The sequence below is a fragment of the Panthera leo genome, chromosome C2 (genome assembly GCF_018350215.1).
Source record: "Panthera leo isolate Ple1 chromosome C2, P.leo_Ple1_pat1.1, whole genome shotgun sequence".
NCBI lineage: Eukaryota > Metazoa > Chordata > Mammalia > Carnivora > Felidae > Panthera > Panthera leo.
Window position 1 is genome coordinate 48,485,184 of NC_056687.1, and position 23,987 is coordinate 48,509,170.

A 23,987-nucleotide genomic window follows, 5' to 3' on the forward strand; every position below is an offset into this window, starting at 1 on the left:
ATTATCTTTTAGAAAAGATGGTGGTTTCTAAGAAAATTGATCTCCTATCTGTTTAAAGAAAGATGCCTAACAAGTGTGAACAAATCTCTAAGGGGTAGAGGTATAATTCAAAACTTATCTGACTCATTCCTATTAGAGCAGCTAAAATTTAAGAAGAAAAAAACAAAAAAAAAAATGGCAACACCAAGTTATGGGAAGGATATGAAACAACTGAAATCATCATGGTTTGCTATAAAAAGTGCTATAGCTACTTTGAAAATGGTTTGGCATTTCTAATAAAGCTAAACATATATGGAATATATGACAAAGAAATTCTACCCTTACATATTTAACCAAGAGAAATAAAAGTATATGTTCACACAAAGACCTGTAAGCAAGTTTTTATAGCAGTTTTATTCATAATTGCCCCAAACTAAAAACAACCCAGAAGTCCATCAGTTGGTGAGTAAACAAACAGTGGTACAGGAGCACCTAGGTGGCTCAGTTGACTAAGCCTCTGACTCTTGATCTTGGCTCAGGTCATGATCTCACAGTGCATGAGTTCGAGCCCCACATTGGGCTCTGTGCTGACAGCATGGAGCCTGCTTAGGATTCTGTCACTCCCTGTCTCTGCTCCTCTCCCCCTTGAACGCTCTCTCTCTCTCTCTCTCAAAATACATAAATAAACTTAAAAAAAATAGTGATGCAGCCATATAGTGGAATCCTACTCAACCAATAAAAGGAACTACTAATACCTGCAACAACATGGATGTATCACAAAAGCACTATGCTAGGTGAAAAAATCCAGACAAAAAGCCTACATAATATATGCTTCTCTTATAGGACATTCTGAAAAGGGCAAAACTATAGACAGAAATCAGATCAGTGTTTTATAAGAGGCTAGGAGTAGGGGGAAGAAATTGACTACAAAGGAGCATGATGGAATTTTCTGGGGTGATGAAAATGCTATATATCTTGACTGAAATTGACAAAATAAAAACGTTTATCAGGTTGGATGAAAAAAGGGTAGACAAAGAGAAAATAGAGACATCTTTCATAGTGTTTAAATTTTGAAGGAAAGATGAAAGTTGCCTACACTCCAGATTTTTAAAAAAAATTTTTTTAACGTTTTATTTTTTTTTTTTTGAGAGAGAGAGAGAGACAGAGTATGAGTGGGGGAGGGGCAGAAAGAGAGGGAGACACAGAATCTGAAGCAAGGTCCAGGCTCAAAGCTGCCAGCACAGAGCTGGTCATGGGGCTCAAACTTGAAAACCGTGAGATCATGACCTGAACTGAAGTTGGACACTCAACCGACTGAGCCACTCAGGCTCCCCTAGATTTTTTTCTTATTACAGAGAGAGAGCATGCAAGCAGCGGAGAGGGGAAGAGGGAAAGGGAGAAAGAATCCTAAGCAAGCTCCATGTTCAGTGCAGAGTCCAACACAGGGCTCAATCCCACCACCGTGAGATCATGATCTGAGCCAAAATCAAGAGTTGGATGCCCAACTGACTGAACCACCCAGATGCCCCATCTATCCTCTACATTAAGCTATAACTACAGATGAATATTTTCTAATTAGCTAAAGTAACATTAAAATGAGTCACATTTAGATTTAGGGTGCAGGATGGAACAAAAGGTATTCCAAGAGAAAGGTACCCTGAAAAATCAGACCTGCCCATGATGGTGTTTGAGATTCTCTCTCTAAGATACAACAGGTGAGTTGTTTGCAGTCTATGTAAACTATTTCTCCTGTTTGATAAGAACTTAGTTACTTTTAATATGTTGATCTGAAGATTATTTAATAATTAGGTATATTAATAACAGTGCAGGAAATTTCTTAAAGAATATAGTTATAATCATGTTATTTTAGAAAAAAGAGAAAGATGCTAAGAAAGTCAAAACTTTTACATTTGAGTGTAGATAAAAATATTTAATCACTGAAAGTTGCTTCCCTGTTTTGTTATATTGCAATAAAACACTGAAACAAGATAACAAAATGGAACCTAAAAGCAATATACTCCCACTTTTAATGAATGCGTCCAAGGAGAAAAGTCACTTAGGAGTGAGTACCACTGCTGCCTTGGAGGAGAAGAGCCAGTGAGGATGAAGGAGTCCTTCACTTCCCAGGACAGAGTGGGAAAAGGATTCTAAAACAGCTGATCTCTAGTCACAGTTGTGACTCTTCTAGTGGCATGTTGCCTGTTTGGATGATGGTTTCAGATTTGTCTCAATGTTTTGGCCTTCCCTGACTTTTTTCTTTGCCATAGCATCCCTCATGAGTAGAGTCCACTTTAAAAGCCTGAATGTTTTGCTTAATAGTTTCCTTCATTGACAATGGATGAAGGAGTGGTAGGAAATGAGCTGCTAAAACAGCTCTTCCTTGGCAACTAGGATAAGACACTCTGGGAAGGTCAAGTCCATGGAGCCTTGAACCTGCATGAAAACAAGAGGCCACAGGGAGCCTTGTAATTCTTTGAATGATGATACATATTGGTGAAAAAAACCTTGGGATCTAGACTGGAATTTGGTTTGGGAAGAGGGGCTAAGCAGGAAGACTCCTTATCCCTTGTGACCTGTATCATCCAAGAGACACAGATATTGACTAGCCAAGGAACAGGCCAACTGCATAGAAACTGCTTACCCAGTTTTATGTTTTGTTACATGCTTTGTTAATAAGGTCTTAGCAACTGATGATAAGTGTCTGTGATTCTTCTTTGTAATCATTTTATAAACAATGGTATTTTTGAAGGAAGTAAATGAGTTCAGCTTAAGCACTAGACACAGTCATTAATGAAGCATACTATAAGTCAGATATAGCTTGAGCATTTGTTACATTGTAGTATCGTGTTTAGTTCATCTATTTCTTTTGCTAGGGTATAAACTCCACAGGAACAGTAACCATTATTCTTCTTTATATCTTTATTCCTCCTATTATAGCACTGGGTGCTGATAAATGTTTTTTCTATAAGAGATAAGAAATTTCACAAATGCTTACCCTGGAGTTATAATTACACGAAGAATGCTATGACATAAACTTTAGCATGAGGTCAAAGCTAAGGCCAAAGGCCAAGGAGATAAGACCTTGGCCCTATCCAAGTTTGTCCCAGGAAGCCCATTTGTTCCTCAGGGGAATTCGGGGATGTAGGTCAGCTACAGGGTGGATCTTAATTTGCTTCTCTTTAAGCTGTCTTGGGCACAGGTTGACTCTCCTAAATGATAGCAGGACCAATACAGACTCACCCTTGGCCTTGGGCCAGTCCTGAAATGGCCTCTGGAATGAAAGCCAAGGCCATCTATTAAGGCCTCAAAAGACCAGGTCTTTAAACTGCTCTAAACTAACAAACATTTTCTATGATTACTTTAGAAGGATATTCGTTCACATATTGTTTCCAATCATTCTTTGGTCAGCATTTATGCTCAGTTGTTTTGTAATGGATCCAAAATTATCCTCCAGAATTTATTTCCAGTTATCTTTTGCCTGTAGGCAAAACTACATTTCCCAAAGTTATGTGCCAATAAATAAAATTATCTGTATTTTTCATTCTATTTTTATTCCACTTAAATCATCCTTTAAATTACAATAAAAAGTCACTCCCTAAATTAATTATCTATTGTTGTATAATAAATTAATCCAAAGCCTAGAGGCTTAGGCAATAAGCATTTATTATCCACACAGTTGCTATGGATCAAGAAGGAACTTGGAAACAGGTTGGCTAGGTAGTTATAATTCAGAATCTCTCATGAGATGCAGTCAAGATATTGACCAGAGTTTTAATCATCTGAAGGTTTGACTGGGGCTGGAGGATGCATTCCAAGATGGTACATTCATATGGCTAGCAAATTAGTGCTGGCTATGAGGAGGAAGTCTCAGTTCCTTACCGCGTGGACCTCTCCACAAGACTTCTCCAGACTGAGTGATCCCCAAGAAAGAACAAGGTGTGAACTGCAATGTCTTTTATTACCTAGCCTCAGAAGTCACACATCTTTACTTCACTTTTTCTCTGTGCTGATGGAACACAGGCCAGCCATGATTCAGTATGTGAGGGGACTCTACAAAGACATGCATACCAGGAGGTGGGGATTCATGGTGAGGTGAAGTGGTGAGGATCATTGAGGGTTATTTGAATACTATACGTCCATATTTAATTTTTTGGCACCACAACAAAACCAATTGCATAAAATAAACTGTGTTCCTATCTTAGTTGTGAAGTTTGAGATTTTTCACGGACCATCTCAGAGCCCTTTCTTTATATTCTATGCACATAGTAGTAATCCTTCCAGCCACTCATTTGATACATCCTAATTCTAACTCAGTAAAAGGCATCTGTCTAGACATATAGTTCTTAACTTTCACTGGCTTTTAGACTTCTTTGAGGATCTCAATGTCCAAGGATCAATACCCTCCAAAATGTATATACCCATAAGTACACTACTTTACATACAACTTCAAGAGTTTTATGGACTCCCAGAGCTAAGAAAAGAAACTCAAACCTGAAAGCTACACACACAGTGTTTTCAGCTAGCTGCCAAATATAAATGCCACAGCTAATGTTCAATAATAAGGGCTGGCTAACCATCTATGTGAGTCAAAACAACAAAGCACTTTTATGTGAAGTATCAAATTCATCTTTAGTTTCACAACTGTATTATTCTTGATTGACCTGGTAAACTGTTCATACTTTATGGTGGGATTTCTTAAGTTTGGGTTACACTTAACAGATGCTTCAGGCTAATATTAAGCATTAACTTTAATGTACATATACACAAGAGAATGACTCTCACTAATATGTCATAATGTCACCAAAAACTGTCCAGCCCTGGTTTTAAACATTACTCACTACCAAACAAGGTTACATTAATGGTGAATGCTGCTCAGAACTCCAGCCAGGTATGGGAAAAAGTGGTTTCTAGGTATAAAAGCAGACAGAAGTTCATCACAAGAACTAGAGCCCTTACTATCCCAAACTATAATTTTTTGCAGACATGTATCATATACTGAACAATGAAAACCACAGGTTCTTCAAGTTTATAGAACTGTAGTAAGCTAGCTAAGTTCCTCTTAACCAATTTCTTCAAATTAGTGTCTCAGAGCTTGGTGCTGTTTATATAAAAAGATGAGTATTCTTTCTCTCTACACAGTTAATCTCAGCAGAATCAGCAGTGATAGTTGCTAAAAGCAGACCTACTAAATCAGAATCTGGTATGAGTTTAGTAAGGGGTAGGGGGCATGAAGGGTGGCATTGGGGAAGGTAGTCCATGCACACTAACAGATTCACTAAGTCAGTGGTTTGCAAAAATGTGGTCCCAGGGCCAGCAGCACCAGCAGCACCTGGAAACTTGTGAGAAATGAAGATTCTCTGGGCCACTTGGTCTCTGAGTTTCTGATCCACGGAGTCAGGAGCTCAGGGGATGACATCCAGCACTTTGAGTTTTAATAGACCCTCTAGATGATTCTGATGCTCACTCGACCTTGAACACCACTGCACTTAGGGATTCCTTGCTCCTCAATATAATCTGAGATTTATTATCTCCAGGTTTGCTAAACAGCTATGTCTCAATAAAACAAAGTTCACAGGTTTCTTTTTCTATTTCCATCTTCTACAACCAGGGCCTGTGGATGGATGTAGGATGCAAGTCCTCAAAGGAGGAAGGATAGGTGGGAGAGAGACTAGTTTTAATACAGATTAATGGAGGTACATGTTCCTCCCCTTAAAAAAAAAGAAAAAGGAAGAAACAAACACTCCCACAAAATAAGAAAGAGCCTAGAAAGAAATATCCCTAAAAAGATCTTGACTGTGCTAATGCTTATCTTTAATGTCTTTTAAATTATTTAATAATATAATTTTCAGGAAGTTTGTTTAGTGTTAATGTCTGTGGTCCCTTTGTGGCCTAAGAACCTCTGGCTATGAAAAGGAGTGTTTGAAATGGACGTTTCTGGGACACCACAAGAACCTTTCAGATGACATGTGAGCATGGGTTATGACGACTTTGGAAAACAGTACAGTCAATACTTGTTGTCTTAATTTTCTGACATAAGTGAAAACAGATGCTTGGAATGAATGGCCGATTAAGAACAAGTGTTATATAATGCAATTCAGCTGACAAATTTAGGGGATTATAAAACTAAATTGCGTTCTTTGTAAAGAGCTGAGAAAGGCACCTGAAAGTATTTGAAAAAGCATTGACATGTTGATGAAATATTGTGAAAGTGAGATTTCTTGCCAAGAGTATATGGAGAAGGAATTTTGACTAACCAGGACTATGAAGGATTGTTACCTCTTTAAGTGATTCAAGAATATTTTTAATTAGTCTTTCTGGTGATTGAGTTGTAATATCAACATTTAAACTTTGAGTTACTATTTCCAAAACAAGGTAATAAAAATAATCACTTGTTCCAGTGAAAGACTGTAAAGACTTTTTAACTAGATTGTTCCACATAAGAGCAAAACGCTACACCAGAGTAATACCAGTATGTTGATCAATCAAAAATCAGTGGTGCATCATGCCAAGTTTAACCCATTTCTAGGTCTTTCATCTATTTCATATTTATTGGTTTTCAATTTGTAGCTCAAGGAGAACCAGCACAATAATGCAGCATGGCACGCGTGTGTAAGCACACACCCTTGAATCTGGAAACCTAATTTTACATACATATTTTTTTCACTAGTCATTATCACTGTAGGTCATTGTTGAAAAAGTCTAAAATCCAGTAGAACATATAAAGTTTCCATGGCAGAGATGGTGGATGTCTTCCAAGCACAAGGGTAAAAACTTGAAAACGACATGAAAGCGAAAAAGAGGAGGCTGTAAAGAGTGAGAGAAAAATTTGAAAGTCATCTGTTGAGTATAGCAAAGCAAAGGGGGAGCCAGAGAAACAGAGATCAAAGAGGGAGACTGGCACATTGAAATTGTATTAATGGTATTAAATGCCTGCTACTGTGATCCAGTGGCCAATTCAAGGATCACATTTCATAGGGGACACTTAACCCAGGAACTCAGTTTCATGGAAACATTGGTTACCAATGAAATGGAGAGAAACATGGCATTTGAACTTAAGATCCAACTCAATGAACCCCTGAAAAACAGCAAAGTTCTGTGCAAGTTCTTCAAAATATCAAACTCCAGCAACTACAATGGAACAAAAATTCAGGATAAATAGAAAAGTGACCTTACAAAATACCACTGTGCTATCTGGCTTTTATCAGGCTTATGTTGTTGCCATAATTCAAGGGATGTAATAACTTATGCCATGTTCAAAACCATTTAACAATGAACTGTGGTGTTAATATACAGTTATATTTTGTTCAATCTGATATGCACAGAGCTTATCAGATGAATGTAAATTTGTGCTTCTTGCAAACTTGCTGATGCCAAGATAACTAAGTGGGAAACCATGATATTTTCAGTCAAGTGGAACATTTAGCATGACATAGAAATACCCACTGCAGACTTGAAAAAATTATGAAGTGTGCATTTTTTTCCAAAGGGGTGATTCCTGATGTAACTGAACAGATAAGGAGTCAGTTGTGAGGTGAAAAGGAGGGGCCAAAGTGGCCTGCAGAAGAGACTGAGGGTGGAAGCCAGTAGAATGTTCTGAGGACTCCTCTGGTGTTGACAGAAGGGAGAAAGAGAAAAGGAGGGAAGTAGGAGGAAAAGAGGGGAGAGAAGGAGGAATATCAGGAACAAAAGGAATATCAGGAACAAAAAGAGAGGGCAAGAAAAAAAGTCTCAGCAGGTGGCTGATCAGAGCAACACAGTACCTGAGAGTTGGCTAGACAGTCAGTAGCAGACATCCAGGGGGAGTTCAAGTCACATAGAACTGAATCCCAAGGGTATGTAGAGATACAATTGACCAAGGACCACAACTTGTGCTCCCAAATCTTTCACAATAACTTAAATCTGCTCTGAGTACGACCTTCCAACCTCCTGCAGAGAACTGGACAAAGGAACAGGAGCAGGATGCTGATGGCAAGATTTATTCTTAAAAAATCCACAGTGCTGTGGTTCTTCTACTCAGTCTCTGTGTCACTGTGAGGCCAACCCACTACAAGCCCAGGCTCAGGAAACTGATTTCCAGCAATGGAGCACTCTTGTAGCTCAGCATATTTTCAGGAAGGGTCCAGGAGACTAGAGCATCTAGGAGATCTTCTAGACCTCTAGCTGCCATGGCAGGTAGAGAATTTTCAAAAATGCATCTGGTCTTTACATACCCTCTTATTTAGTTTAAGAAAGTTACTAACAAAAAAATCCGTTAAAGTCACCCTACTATTATTTATTAGTGGAAGCTAAAAAGAGAACTGTTATTTTTATGATTCCCTTTTTTCAGGGAAGCAGATCTGATTTCAGTGAGGTCAGGTCACTTGCTCAGACTCACATTCACTCCTGCACTTTGCCCACTGGCCCCCATTGCTATTTTCCAATATTGACCGTTTCAATGCACGATGAAACTACAGACTAAACCTCAAAGGAAGAACATGGCCAGTGCCATTTTCCCTCCAATTCTGGGAAAAATATGAGTAATTAGGTAATTATTCTGTGACAATAGCATCATTGGGGTGTTTGAAGAGGCTGAGCCAGCAGAGGGAAGGAGGGGTTCTTCTTCCAATCATCTGATCCCTTGTCCTACACGTACTAGCTGGAGAGGCTTTAACTCCATCTGGGAAAGTGAAAGGAGAAGCAGCCTCTGTCATGTATCCCCTGCTGGCATATCTGTAACAGGGCTGAATTCCAGAGTTCTCTGCCAGCATGACTTTGGCAGCTGCCCCAAACTCCTCCTTCTGCTGCACTCAGAAAAGGAAGGCCTGTTAGGTCTTGCACGCCCACACACACGTGCGCACAGTGGACTCTCAGCAGGGCCCTTGGAGAACCAGAATGTTTTCTTATCAGTTAACAGAATGGAAAAAATCAACGAATGGCATTTAAGGAAAAAGGAAATCTGAAACTCCATTTGGGCATCTTGTCAGAAGCAAAGTACCCCAAGCTTTGTTACCAAGGGTTTATTCTCCACTCAAAGAGGAGAGACCTTTCCTTTTATTGGAAATTCAGTGAAATACATTTTAAAGATGTTTCAGATTATAAGCCATCCTATGGGCTCACAAATTATCCTTAACATAAAACAGAAGGACGGTGAGCTGGAATGTATGTGGTAAATGTGCACAATTAAAGGAACCATGTCCAAAGGTGATTTATATAACTTGGACCTTCTGAATAGGGAAATTCATTGAACATTTGCTTAACTCCTATATTCTGCATTAGCTGGGATTATAGGGTACTTTGTTTTTCTTAATATATTACATTAATTTATTTTTTTCTTCTTTATGTGTATCACTTAAAGCTAGTGCATGGCAACACAATGGAATAGCTTAACTCCTAAAAATTTTGTATGTTAACTAAGGATAAAGAATTAAGACACCAACAGTTTCATCTAAAAGAAAATTACATTTCTGTGGCCAAATAGTTTTAAATACAACTTTCTCAAATTCCTTGAAGGCAGGAAATGTCCTACTCATCTTTGTAATCCTACTATTGCTTTTTTTAATGATGATTAAATGACAGAATAAATAAATTTAAGTTCAGTCCTGAAAAACACAATCAGCCGTAGTTTCTCAGATCTACCTTCTGATATTTTGTGAAAGTAGGATTAGCACTTATGTTCTAACACCAAAAGCAAATGTTAATCTCAATTTTAAATTTTTTTTTTCAACGTTTTTTATTTATTTTTGGGACAGAGAGAGACATAGCATGAACGGGGGAGGGGCAGAGAGAGAGGGAGACACAGAATCTGAAACAGGCTCCAGGCTCCGAGCCATCAGCCCAGAGCCTGACGCGGGGCTCGAACTCACGGACCGCGAGATCGTGACCTGGCTGAAGTCGGACGCTTAACCGACTGCGCCACCCAGGCGCCCCGTTAATCTCAATTTTAAACATTTCCTTATTCTATGTAGGCTGATAAGGGAGCCTCAAAAATTTTCCAAATAAGGCTTTAAAATTCTAGAACAAAGCAGAAAAAAAATCATCTTTGAATTGATTTTAAAACTTAAATAGCAAAATAGTTTGTTTCCAACTTTTAAATTTTACTCTGCATACATCTAGAAAGATTTATCAAGCACTTGCACATACAAATTTTCAAAACTGTAAATCAGTAGTTCTCAACTCTGATCATACTGGAACCACCTGAGAAATTTTTAAAACTCTCCCACCCCACACCAAATTATAACTGAGTAGGGAAGCAGAATAGTACTGATACTTCTGAAAATTCTCTAGTTACTCTAATGGGCAGTGAGGGTTACAGCTATCAGAATAGATGTAATAGTATTTGTACTCAGAGCTAAACTTACTTTAAAAGAAAACATTAAGTTGTTATATCATCCGTGAAGCTTGAACTGGACCTCAACTTTATGCAAAATTAACTTCTAACCTGACTAGCAGGTGCTTGGAGTAGGTTGACTTGATCTGGTTTTCTAATGCATAGACTTTAGTAGTACAGTCTGTGACTAGAGAACAATAATGAGCCTTCTATGAAGGTATCACATCTTCTACTTCCTTTTCAGGATTCCTCAGGGAGGAACATTAGCTGACTTCATAGCTTGCTATACCAAAAGAGCCTAAAAACCTCAGGCTAGCTTTAAGGCTCCTAAATTTCTATCAAAATCACTAGGAATACAAGTCAGGATTTTTTTAGATCAGGGAAACTTATGACACACTCTAAAATTCTCACTGTGAAAGGTTCTTGGTAGAGATCCAAACTAACATGAGCAGCAAGCAGAGTAAGCCCTGATTCAGCCTTCCTGTCCACAGGACTTCAGCAAAGTATACTGAGACCAGGAGGTTTGCCCTTCTTACCATGGACCTCTTAGGCCTTTAGGACAATCCCAACACAAGAAGAGACTGTGGGATAGAGAAAAAAGCTACACAGGGTATTCTAGTATTAAACATTCTATGAGTTTCTGGATACCATGTTAAGAATATATCCTATGTACAACCTAAATTTTGTGTTTTGATTCCTAGAACATATGGAAGAATTGTTTTATTAACAGCAAAAAGGATCGGAAAAAGCTCCTTTTGTTCATCCAGTTGTCTCCATCACATGCACCAGCACAAATACACTTTCTTCCTCCAAACACAAACTTAACTCAACTTTATAACAACTCCTCCATTCACTGATGTTTCACAAGCACATTTTATGGGAACTGTGTCATCAACTCAATAGGGGTTACTTTCTTAATATTTGTACATTTTGTTAAAGAAAATTTTTGCTCTGTCTTATGTTTTCTCTTTTTGGGTAAGAGATGGTGACATCTAAGTCTTAAAATGAAAATCAGGGTTTCTATTTGGGGAGAGTTTACTTTCCATATCCCTCTACATGGGATTGACCACATTTGATGTGCCACAGAGGAAATCAGCAAAGGAATCTAGGCATTGACTGGATTCTTGCACACATAAAATTGTGCCCTAAATATGTACCTTAAGTCTTTGCACTCTTAACATGTTTATCTCAATTCTCAGGAATTTCCTAGAATTGACCCTAACCATGGAGGGAGACAAATTGGCAGTTTGCCTAATGGGGACCTTCCACTAAAGGCTGAATTCTATGGAAAGTAGATTGGTGTTAATACTCAAACCAGTATATTCTCTGGAGTTATATCTGCTATATTCATAGTTCCAATATATCATTTACTAGCTGTATGATTCTAGTAGGCATTGACCATTTTGTAGTGGGTAGGTTCTAAGATAACTCCCAATACCCCTATCTCCTGATATTAACTCCCTTGTATAATCACCTTATGTGACAGGGCCTGTGAGTTGTTTCTAACCAATAGAATGTGAAAAAGGTCATAGGCTTTCACTTCCATGATTAGGCTGCATAAAATTAAAATTTTTATCTTGCCTGCAAATTAATCTGTGTTTGGACACTTTGATGAAGCAAGGAGACATAATAGAAACGTTCATGTGGCAAAGAATTGAGGTGACCTCTGGTCAATTGCCAGAATTCTTCAAGGAACTGAATTCTACCAACAACCACAAAAACTTGGAAGTGGACCTTTCCCCAGTCAAGCCTTCAGATGAGACCCTATCCCTGCCCAACTCTCTGTTGCAACCTGTGAAAGACAGTGAAGAGAGGCCCCAAATAAGACAGACTCAGTCTTGTAACCCACAGCAATTTTGAAATAATAAATATGTGTTGTTTTAAGCTGATGATTTTGTGGCCATTTGTTATACATCAATAGTTAACTAAAAAACTAGGGGTGCCTGGGTGGCTCAGTCAGTTGAGCATCCAAAGTTCACTCAGGTCATGATCTCACGGTTCATGAGTTCCAGCACTGTGTCTCTCTCTCAAAATAAATAAACATAAAAAATATTTTAAATAGTTAACTAGCAAACTCTTCAGGCTTAGTTCCTCATCTGTGAAATATGAAAAATAATAACGTATCTTCATAGGTGTGAGGATAAAATGAGATAATTTATGCTAAACACAGCATTAAACATCATGCCTGCTATGGAGTAATATGGTTAATTGTTTTCATATTTTTAAATGTCATTTTAACAGAATGTATGTAGTGAAACCATTCATATTCTATTTATAACATGTTCCTTCTTTAGCTGATACTATTTATTTTTACATTTTTATTTTACTATTATAATATCTTTCACTTTAGATTATTCTATTTATTTTTTAATTTTACATTTATTCTTAGATCACTTTTATAAGTTCATATATTACATACAACATTCTCTCTTATACCTACTTTACAATGGCAAGCAAGAAACAAGCGAAAGGAAAATCTTTCTGAAGACAGTGACCCAGATAGAACAGTGGGTCTCATCCCCTGAATGATCCTCTCTTTATTAGATACCTCGCTTTTGTCTTAAAGAAACCTTCTGCCAACTCACATTTAACCGACAAAAACATTTTAGCTGTCTTTTCTATGAGACAGTGTAGATAAAGTCTCTTATTCTCAATTGTTTCCCTGTGAAAGAGAGAGGCTGAAATTCCTTACCATTCCATATCTCATAGTCTGATATAGTAGTCTATAAAACTGAAAAAAAGTAGCAAATAGATAGTTAACACAGGAGAACTTAATTTTTAAACCTTAGGTTTTATACATGATAGTCTTAGCACCAAAAAATTATATTTAATCAATTCCTAATATAGGGTTATTTTATAACAAGGATTGGATCTCATTTTTACCTAACAGATGCTCAATAAACACAAACAAATCAATAAAACTGCCAAGAAACTTTGGAGCTGACAAAGATACTAAAATAATTCTCCCATAGTTTTCAAACTTTTTTGTTTCCTTTTAGCAGAGGAGCCATATTTTTCCAATATACTCTTATACAGTGACACCAGTACATAAATATACATCAACTTATTAAAAGCAGAATCCTACCCAGTAGGTTTCTTTTGCACTCCCCATTAATATCCCCCCAACTTCCCTGCCCTAAGATGGAAGAGATCTTCTCCAGCCCCTTGCAAATATTAATCACCTTTTAGAGAAATGGACTGGGTCATTGGAGTGACACATGAAATTTTGTCAAAGTAAGATTGGGAGGTATCCATGGAAAGTGAGAGCCAGACCCCAGGTGAATGTCTGGAAAAGTTTACAGAGCAAAACATAGGAGTCCTCCACTCCAAAGACAAGCTTCTATTTCCTCTTTGTAATCAATCTTGGGGAGTCAATGAGTCTTGGGCAAATAGAGACAAGGAAGACACAGTTGCATCCTATGTGGACTTCCCAGTTCCGGCTTCTTCTCTGAGTACTTTAACGCCAGCTGAGCACTGGCACCTGGGGGTTTCCTAGGGTCTGGCCATGCAGCTTCCTCTGTTGCGAAGGCCCCTCAACTCCCAGCCATCCTCTTCCTTGCACCAACTTGTATTTGTCTTCCAGGCCTCTACTTAAGTACTTTATCCTCTCCTAATTCTTGATCCCTTCTGGCTGGGGTGGGTCCTCTGGCTGTTCTCAAAGCTCCATGTGCTTTACCTAAAGTGGAGGATAATCTCACTCTATTGTAATTATCCCTTTATATCCCGGTCTCCTCCGTTACCGGGTCAGCTCCTTAAAGACAGGTGCCATGCTGTGTGTTCCTAGCCTCAGTGCTCTGCATACACATGAAATATAATTTGTTACTTAAATAAATTAGTATATCTTCACATAAAGCAGGGAACTGATATTACACGGAAATTAAGGATATATATAGTCTTTTGCCACTTGCTGTCTGTGTGACTTTGGGCAAATAGCTTAAATGCTCTGGGCACAATTTTATGCTCTGTAAAATAGGAATAGTAAAATACCTGCTATATAGGGGAGCTTTGAGGATTGAGATTTTCCACACTAAAAATATTTAGCCTTAAATTACCACAGGCAATATGAGCTCAAAAAATGTTATCTATAAGTTATTAATAACTGTGACAGTTATTGTTATTTTTACCATCTGCCCCTGTTTTATGCCCTTGGAATCAGTGATTTCTATCTACTATGTCAGGTAAGAACCTGAGGCAAAGAGCCAGCTGCCTCTTCCCTCTGCTACATGCCAAGAGTCACACCCAAGAGCCTTATGCCTTCAGGCTATCTGATTACACTAGTATCTTGGATGTTCCTCTGTGATTTTCCTCACACGTGCCTCACTCAGGACTGATAGAGTTCTCTAGAAATAGTAGGCTTTGCCTCCTGGCAGATTACAATCTTCCATACACAGGAGTTTCTGCAGAGAGCTCCCATTATAAGCTTTCGTTGGCTCCCTTCACAACATATTGTTCTCTGTGGTTTTTATCCTAGCCTGGTATGCAGCAGGGGAAGAAAAGGTCTGTGGTGCCAAGAATAAAGATTCCAAGAGGTAGCTGGAGCACACGGGCTTTCAGAGGTGTCAAATAATGTGGTGATTCTTCTCAGGGTCTGTATGTTACAGTTTAATTCTCTTCCTGAAAAACAAGCTCAAGGGATCTCTCCACGAAGCTCTGTAAGGCCTTACCAATCCCCAGGGAAAGCTGATCCTAAGGCAAAGGTGCAGCTTTCCATAAAGAACAGCAATGTTTGACCTTGACAATCAAACATCCATTTGGGGTTGGCCATGGTCAGCCTAGAGTGCAGGAGAGGTTTTCTCTCATTGTCTGTAGAGCAACACTTAACTCTCTTGCCCCACCTTTCTGCCAAAAACATGCCACCTAAATTTACTGCCCTCCAAGAATTTGTCTGACAGTTTGGGCACAAGACCACAAATTATGGTATACCTATTTTTTAAAATATTGATCCACTTTTCTATGACCATTTAACATGATATCTCGTCTCATTTAATCCTAAAACACTATGAGATAGTTACCATTATTCCCCTTTTACAGATGACAAAACCGGGCTTAGCAAAGGCAAACGATTTGCCAAAACACATACTCATTAAGTTGTAGAGAGAAGAGATCCATTAATAATAGTCTTTAACTTTAAGCTTTTGAAAAATAAGAAGGACTCTTCCAATATCTTATTTTCTGTAACCAAGTATGTGGTTACATACTTGTATGCATACTAAGTATGCAAATAGGTATAAGACAAGGAACAAATGTATCTTATTTTAAAAATAATTTCTTTTTCCTATAAATTTCCAACTATATATATATGTATATATATATGTATATATATATATAGATATATATACGTAAATATACATATATACACACACACATATATATATCACTTATATATAGAAAGAGATATATATATATATACATATATATATATGTATATATATATAGTGTGTGTGTGTGTACAGAGGATACGTTCTTGGGAAAATATGAATATTAAGATAATGGTTATGATATTTACAGGAAAAAAATTTATTCAAGTGAAGGGTAGCATTCACACACACTGCACAATGTAACTCCTAAGGTTTGGAGCAGAGAAGCCTGCTTACCAGGCAGGAAACAGGGTAGAACATGCCTTTCAAGTCAGAAGTCCAGGATCCAGTCCTGATCCTGTTATGGATGGGGGAAAGTCACAAACCCTCCCACCTTTGAGTGTTTTCATTTGTAAAGTAAATAGTTAAGCTAGGGCAGTGGCTCCCAAATATTGACCTTTGATGAAGTTTTCCTTAGTTTATGGTGAAAAGAGAAAAATAAAAACAACACACTTATTTGTATAAATTTCATTTATTTTATAAATCTGTTAAAATGGTTGCTTTTATGAACACTGGGGATTTTGGTTCCTCTTGGAAATCCTCAAGTATGTCTTCTATAATGGAACCTTGATGTTAAAAATATATATGTATTTTTACTGGCCCATAAATTTAAAGGTCTGGGAACCACTCAATTAACCATTAATGTCCTCTCTAGCTTCAAAACTCTATCCTCTTCTTAAATCACAAATGACATATAACTAGCTCTAAAGTAGGAAGGAAGAAAAGAAAACCTTTTTATCCCCACCTTGTTCTTGTTTAGCTCAGCATTTCCCCAAATGTGTCCTGTGTGAGACAAGCCCCTATCAAGATATCATAGCTATTTCACTAGAAAAATGGACTCTTTTTTAGTCAAATGAGTTTGAGAAACGATGGGTTAAAAATGTTGGGCAGTTTCCTTTACCGAGTAATTTTCAGAATGGGTGAAATGCTCACATCTGTTGTGACTCCCCAAAAGAAGACAAAGCGGGAAGGCTCCTTAAGTTATTGGTGGAGAGCAGATGCCTGCCCAACCCCCCTTTTGAGGACAATACACCTATTTCTGAACACAGTTTGAGAAAAGTGACTTCACCTAACCGAAAGTTCCGCAGTGGCTTTTATGATAAGCAAAGAAACAAGGAGACTTGCCAGTTATTTTGTAAGAAAAGTATTTTTAACAATTTCTCAACAATTACCAACACTACAGATATTTCTTAAAATTACAAAGGAAACCTGGATAAAAATTCTTCAGATTAAAGTGCAAGGAAGAGACAAAAGTCTTGTGGCCTTTTAGGGCAACATTTCTTTTTTCTTTTTTTTTTTTTTTTTTTAACTATAACAAATAAAGGAAAACTGTGTCAAGAGATTTGTATCCAGTGATTGCAACATGATAATTAAAGCATTTGGAATTTGCCGAAGTCTGCAGTAACAAAATTATGGCTATCATCCCTACACAGTGAATAGGAGATAAAATAAAACCATCTGTAGGTATTGAGCCTGAGAAAACCCCAGACTTCTCTCAAATGATGTGTCCTTGTTAAATATTTCAGCAGGAAGAACAATTCATTCTAAATGCTTCTGCCTCAAGATTGATGTACTTAAATGTTTTTACAATGATCAAGGAAACAACATTCTTGATAGAAGCAAAAGATCTAACAGTATGTGTTATTTTTATTTTTTTTAGTTTTGCATAATTATCTATCTGTTCAGAGTTGAGAAGGTTTACTTAGCCTTTTTTATTGCTTTTTACATCACCCTATGAAATATCAACGGGCCCAACCCTTCAGCCTTCACATTCTGGATTCAAGTTTCACTTACCACACTAAGGAGAGAACAGTTTTCACTTGGGACAGGATGATTTGGGAACACACTACCCAGAGGGAGGACCTGGGAAGGATCTTTTGGACATTCTGACACTAACACCCTCTCTCTCTGACCCTAGGTTTTGGACAAGACATTACCCCCAATATTTTCCGTCATAACCATATAGTAAGTTCCAGCCTGTTTTTCATAGTCCTGCTGACTACAACAGTATGCAGCCATAAAAAGCCTTCCCTGACCTAGAGTTGGCCGAGAAAGCGCCTCTGCAAAGGAACAAAAAAAGTACATGCAACGTCTACGTTCAAAGATAGGAGAGAGGCAAGCTCTTCTTTTGGTGCTGATGGGCTCAAAAGATTGTTTGTAGGGTCTAAATTTAGAAATTTCCATTTTCTTTTGATGGCATTTATAAACAAAATACCAACACTAAAATGCGAGCAATTTAGCCAGGAAAAGGGGGAGTGTCCCATCCAGCAGATCAAACCCTCTTCCAAACTCCCCTGGAGAGAAGTGTCTACAAATTAGCACAGGACCCTACTTTGGTGTGCCCTGCCTGGAGTCCCTCAAACCCCAAATTAGCAAGCAAGTACGTGTGAGGTTTACACCATTCAAAGTTTCAGAATTAGCTTCTTTTAAACCTAAAGCCAGAACTCATTTAGTCTCTGGGAAGGGGAATGAAAACACCAAACAACTCTTTTTTAACAGACTAGAAAACCCATCCATATATGATTCAATATACAAACACCGTAGTTTGAATCCATAGCATTCAAGCTACTGTGAACGTCTGTTAAACCTAATAAGAAGTTGGTCTTCATTTTTTGCATTCAAGAGATCCAGTCGAAAAATAAATAACAGAGGGGAAAAGAAGTAAAAGTTTAAGCAACTCCTTCACGCATATGAACTCTGACTCCACAGAATAACTGTATTCCCCCCGACCTGGCAAAGTAGATCACATTTAATATCGACATTTAAAAACTAGTATCTCTTAAAAATTATTTTTAAAACACAAAACATCAGAGCTACTTGCCTTTTGGCAATTTCTGTGCATTTCCCAGGGCTAGTGCAATACTTCCACAGAGAAGTAGACACCCCAAGCTGGAGAGCATGTTGCATTTGCCACCTCGCACGGGGAGTAATGCTGGTGGGTGTCCTGCAGCCCTGAAGCTGCATTTAAGCGGACTGTCTCCCAGTGACAGAGGCGGGCGGCCTCACTTAGCTGTGCTGTGGGCTTACTCACAGGGGGTGGAGACAAAATGACATCACACCCTTTCCCACACACACCAAAAAAAAAAAAAAAGAAGGCACAACAGCAAAAACATAGCATCACATTTCTCTCTGTTAGGTTGTAACTGTCTCTCCTCTCTGTGAAATAAAAACTTGAAATTTTGGTCAGTCTATATTTGTGAGAGAAATAGTATTTAGGCAATTCTTAACCATTTGAACTACTTTTAAAAATCCAGAGAAGGCATGCCCAAAACCACTGGAACAAAAGAAAAACCTTATTAGGAAGGAAACTGTTTTTAATTATCTGGTAAAACAATCCAATTCTTCTTTTAAATGGGAGTAAACTCGTAAAAGTACACTTTGAACCATCCTGAAGTTTCAATATTATGAGAAGATATTAAGAGTAAGTCAGTGATTACATAGCAATTCACTATACATAACACATATGTACATATAAGTGTATATACACACAGAAACATAACACATGCATATATTCTAGAGATATGGATGTAGAAATGGAGAAATCACATTACTAATCGATCCCCAGCTCTGGGCCACGCTCTAGATTAGTGTCCTTACCTATATCATTGCATTTTAACCATCACAGTGGTTATACAGGAGAAACACTGTTATTCCCATTTACCAGTCAGAAAAACTAAGGCTTAGTCTCCTGACCGAGCCTGTGCATTCTAATGGTTAATCATTTGGGTGGGCTCTGGAACAGAACTGACTGCAGTCTAAATTTGGATCTATGTGCCTTTGAGCAAATTTCTCCATCTATATCTCATCAACATTGTATAAATTCAAGGGCTTGCTCCTTGCGAGTCATTGACCCGATCAATTCACATATATTAAGACATTTATACCTCAAAATAACCTAGCAAGCAGACATTATCATCCCCCATTTTCCAGATGGAGAAACAGGGCGTCGAGAGGCTAAGAGAAAGGCCTGAGGTCATAGTGCTTGTCTACATTAGAGCTGGCATTTTAATGTGGCAATTTAACTCTAGAATTTCCAGTCTTTTGTTTGTTTTTATTTTATTTTAATTTAATTTATTTTTTTTTTTGAGAGAGAGAGAGAGAGCAGGGGAGAGGGGCAGAGGGAGGGAGAGAGAGAGAGAGAGAGAGAGAGAGAGAGAGAGAGAATCTCAAGTGGTTCCACACTCAGCGCACAGCCTGACACAGACTTGATCCCATGACCCTGGGATCGTGACCCAAGCTGAAGTCAAGAGTCAGATGCTCAATCTACTGAGCCACCCACCCACTCTTAATTGCTAAACTTTAAATTCTAAACTAGAGATGATAGTACCAATTTCATAAATTTGCTAGCAGGATGTTTGGACAGGACTAACCATAGCACCTGGCACACAGAAAACATTTAATAAAGGAAAGCCATGGAAAACAACAATAGCGACCATAATAAATCCTCCAATTAAGAAGGACTATGGTTCTAATTGCACTTGTCTACCACTAAAGCCCATGTATGTCCTCTATCCCCTCTACATCTTCTGCCCCAAATATACACACATTGTTGGAATGACAGAGTTAATAAAGTACTTGAAATGTCAGCCATACATTTATATTGACTCCTTGAAAATAGCTCATTTCATGGGTTTGCTGTAGCTGAACCAAAACACTAAGTGGGAAGTGGAATAATGCTAGTCAAATAGAATTCTAGTCAAAAAAAGCTACCAAAAGAAAAATTGAAGAGACAGCCCCATCTTCCAAAAAAAGCGTGAGAAGGCACATTGTTAAAGTCATTTGGAGCCAGCCAGGTCTAAGCTCTCACCATAGGAATGCTCTGGCACTGGCTACGGAAGGGATTGGGTTATTTAACAGGTCTTTTTCATCTCTAATTTTTTACTTGAATAGGCAGCTCTCTCGAACTCAAATTTGGACATTCATCCAGCTGGCACTGCTGTCTTGGCTTCTATATGCCAGTGCCATCAAGTTAAGCCAGTGAGGCCACTGTGCTAGCAGGAAACGACAGGTTTTCTGAGAGGGGGGAAAAAACACAGCAGAAATATTGAAAAGAAGGCTGGTTCTTCCAACAGTGTGAGGGGCTGGTCCCAGGGTTAGGTAATGGAATTCAAGAATCAGCCTCTGCTTGGCCCGCAGGCTAAGTCTGATCGACATTAGCAAACGGTATTTGCAGTCTGGAACTGACTGGGGGCTAATTAAAGAAAGGACAATCTCCAATTATTTTGTCAGAAAAAAAGATGGCTGCATTACCTTAGCTAGTAAGACAATGAGCATTCAGTGAAGTCGTTAAAATATTGGAGGTCTCCTCAGACCAGAGAGGAGGAACATCCTAAAGAAACAGACCATGTCAAAGGAGGTAATTCACCTTCGCAAAGAACAAAAAGTTTTCAGTCATGTCAGAGTTCTAACCCAAAGAGGAGGTACACAAATACTCCAGAAGAACTCTAAATACCTTGCTATATGAGATAAAACTTCAGGGATGTGGTCATGTAATCAGAGGAGTGTTAAAGCCCTTTTTAAGGAAGAATTACCCTCTGAAAATAAGTATATTGAAGGTGATGCCTACGGAGTAATTTGCGCATCTCCATTAGGCTTCTCACTTGTCACAAAAGAATGCTGGTTCAAAAGTGCTGGTTCAAATGGCTCTGCTAGCATTTGTGTTTGTATTTATCTGTAGGTTTAAAAATGTGAAGCTCCATTACTTGTGACATTGTAGAAGACTGAATTGTCATCAATATTTATGGAACACCTTTTTGTATACATTTTTTCAAACCCATAAAATAGGGGCACCTCGGTGGCTCACTTGGTTAAGCGCCCGATTCTTGGTTTTGGCTCAGGTTGTGATGTCACAGTCCATGAGTTCGAGCCCCACATCAGGCTCTGCACTGACAGTACAAAGCCTGCTTGAGATTCTCTCTCTCCTTCTCTCTCTGCTCCTCCCTTGTTCACACTCTCTCTCTCTTTCTCTCAAAATAAACAAACAAACACGCAAACATTAAAAAACCATAAAATATACAACACCAAGAATAAACCCTTATGTAAGATATGGTCTCCAGATGATAATGATGTGTCAATGTAAATTCATCAGTTGTGACAAATGTGACAAATGTGTAACAAACTCTGATAAGGGATGTTGGTAGAGGAGAAGGCAAAGCATATATAGTATATATCTATTTGTGAGGGCATAGTGGGTTGGTATATGAGAAATCTGTGTGCATTCTACTCAATTTTGCTGTGATCCTAAAACTGCTCTAAAAAATAAAATCTATTACAAAAAAAAAAAAAAAACCTTGTTGAGAGGACATTTAGGAATAACTTCTTGAAAGGCACATAAAATATATTTATATTTTCACTCTGTTCTGTGAAAGGATGAACCATGCCTGTCTATCACTGTAGCTAGCGCCTAGAATACAAGAAGAATGCAGTGTGATGAGTAAGTGTCAAATGAAACAAAATCCATCAATTCCTCCAGACAATGTAAATGGATCAAGCTAGAGAAAGCTTGACTATGATCTGGAATGCACAGTTGTTGGGGGACAATTCTCCAAGGGACCCTCATGGTTCTGTGTATCGTATAAGCAAAATACTGATTTCCTGGGCTCTAGACTATCTCTTCAAAGGTGTTTGTATACCAAACAGCTTTGGAAGATAGAAGTTTGTTTACTGCCCCATGTAATAAAAGGTAATGTCTCCCTCTGGGGCAAAGGAAACACGTGCTCATATCCTATTATCAAAGATTCAGGTTCCCTAAGCTGACGATTTCTGCGGCATGTATACGTATCACCTGTATCTCTGCACTGCTCTGTGGATAATCTGAGCTCCTAGAATGTTTGGCTAATGCTACTTCTGTGAGTAAATAAGCTGTCTTTTGTCTTTGACCCTGGAGTCTTGAGTCTCCTGCAAGGGTTTGTGAACTATGCATGTTAGCTTACACATAGGGTAAAATCTCAACCCTTCACAATTCTTGATAATAAGATCAGCCCACTCCATAATATTTTTTTAGATCATCTTCAGTATAATGGCATCACCAACATTCAAGATCTCTAGAAGAATCAGCTATGAGATTCTCTGTTGTGCATAGTAAGAGTATTGTTAGACATTGTTTATTAAATCATATGGTATGCTCTTGATAAAAACCCTGGAGAAAAACCTTTCTTTATGTACCAAAAAAAAAAAAGACTGCAATTTTTTCTGAGCAACTGTATTTGTTTTGTGACACCGTAACCAGGTTTCTCATTCTGCGGTGACTGATAGAAAACCGGAGCCAATGTGTCACCCACCCATACTAAGTGTGTAGGTCTTTGTGGTGTGCAGGTTCTGGCATCATTCCTGGCTTTGTTTTTAATCCCCACCCTTATTTATTGCTTATTTTACTTGGAGTCTTAATTTATGTGGTTTCATAAGTTGCTTTCATGTTTTCTTTCTTTCTTTCTTTCTTTTTTGGAACAAAGTCAGAGATACATAAACTTGACACACAGGAGTTGTGTCAAAATATGTAAAGTGAGAATCTGGGAAACTGTTTTCTGCTTTCCTTCTCTACACAGCAGTAAGTCCTGATGGAATCCTGGTACAATGATCACATAACATTTGCAGAAGTAGACAAAAGACAGGAGGACATCCAGAACGCTACTCTAAACATACATCATATGTTTCATTCATTTCACATTTGGCCTTTGGAGCATTCGGTATTAATTCCATTATTTCAAATGGGACTTCCACTAAAACTCATAAATCTTTCTAATCTTGGATGTAAACTCAGTGCAGTCATTTTACCTATCATTTCACAATTTTAATGTCTCGTACATAAGGTCCTACACCGGGATATTTTAAAAGGCTTATATATCTACAATGAATGATATGTAAAGAGATGTTGTGGTTTTCTACGGGATGCTAATAAAAATAATTTTTTATTATGACTCATATTTGAAAGAGGTATGCCAGTTTCCATATTTTTAGCCCAAATGTTGTTGCTGTGATTACTGTACTGAAGGAGACTCATGATTCAATTGTACAATATCCTGCTCCAGTGGGGGTACACGTGACCAAAGCATAAAGTTCTCTTCCACATGCTCTTTACACAGGGAAGTAGTGCCCCTTAAATGCCTAAGTTTATAGGTCATTTTTCAGTCTGTCTATAGGCATTTGGACCTCTAGAGTTTTGGCTTCACAACCTTGAGGTAATAAGCAACTTGTATTTATAAAAGAATATAAAGAATCCTTTCTTTCTATTAAGATGGAAATGAGTTTAAGACCTAAGTTACACATTTCTGAGCTGTACGGTTTGCCTTCCTTGTTTTGTCTAAATTCTACCTTTTCTTCATTATTGAAGTGTAGTCGACGTATGT

At 38.1% G+C, this 23,987-nt stretch overlaps 1 protein-coding gene across 13 annotated transcripts in view; it reads right to left on the reverse strand.

Annotated features, from left to right (window-relative positions):
- The window catches only part of LOC122229851 (ABI family member 3 binding protein), a 257,228-nt gene extending 238,618 nt beyond the window's left edge, over positions 1-18,610 (reverse strand). For all 13 annotated transcript variants that reach the window (XM_042955387.1, XM_042955388.1, XM_042955383.1 and 10 more), the window contains exon 1: positions 18,464-18,610. In XM_042955387.1, coding sequence (XP_042811321.1) covers positions 18,464-18,542 — 79 coding nt within the window. In that variant the 5' untranslated portion in view covers positions 18,543-18,610. The remainder of the gene's footprint in view (positions 1-18,463) is intronic.
- Between the last annotated feature and the right edge of the window lie 5,377 nt (positions 18,611-23,987).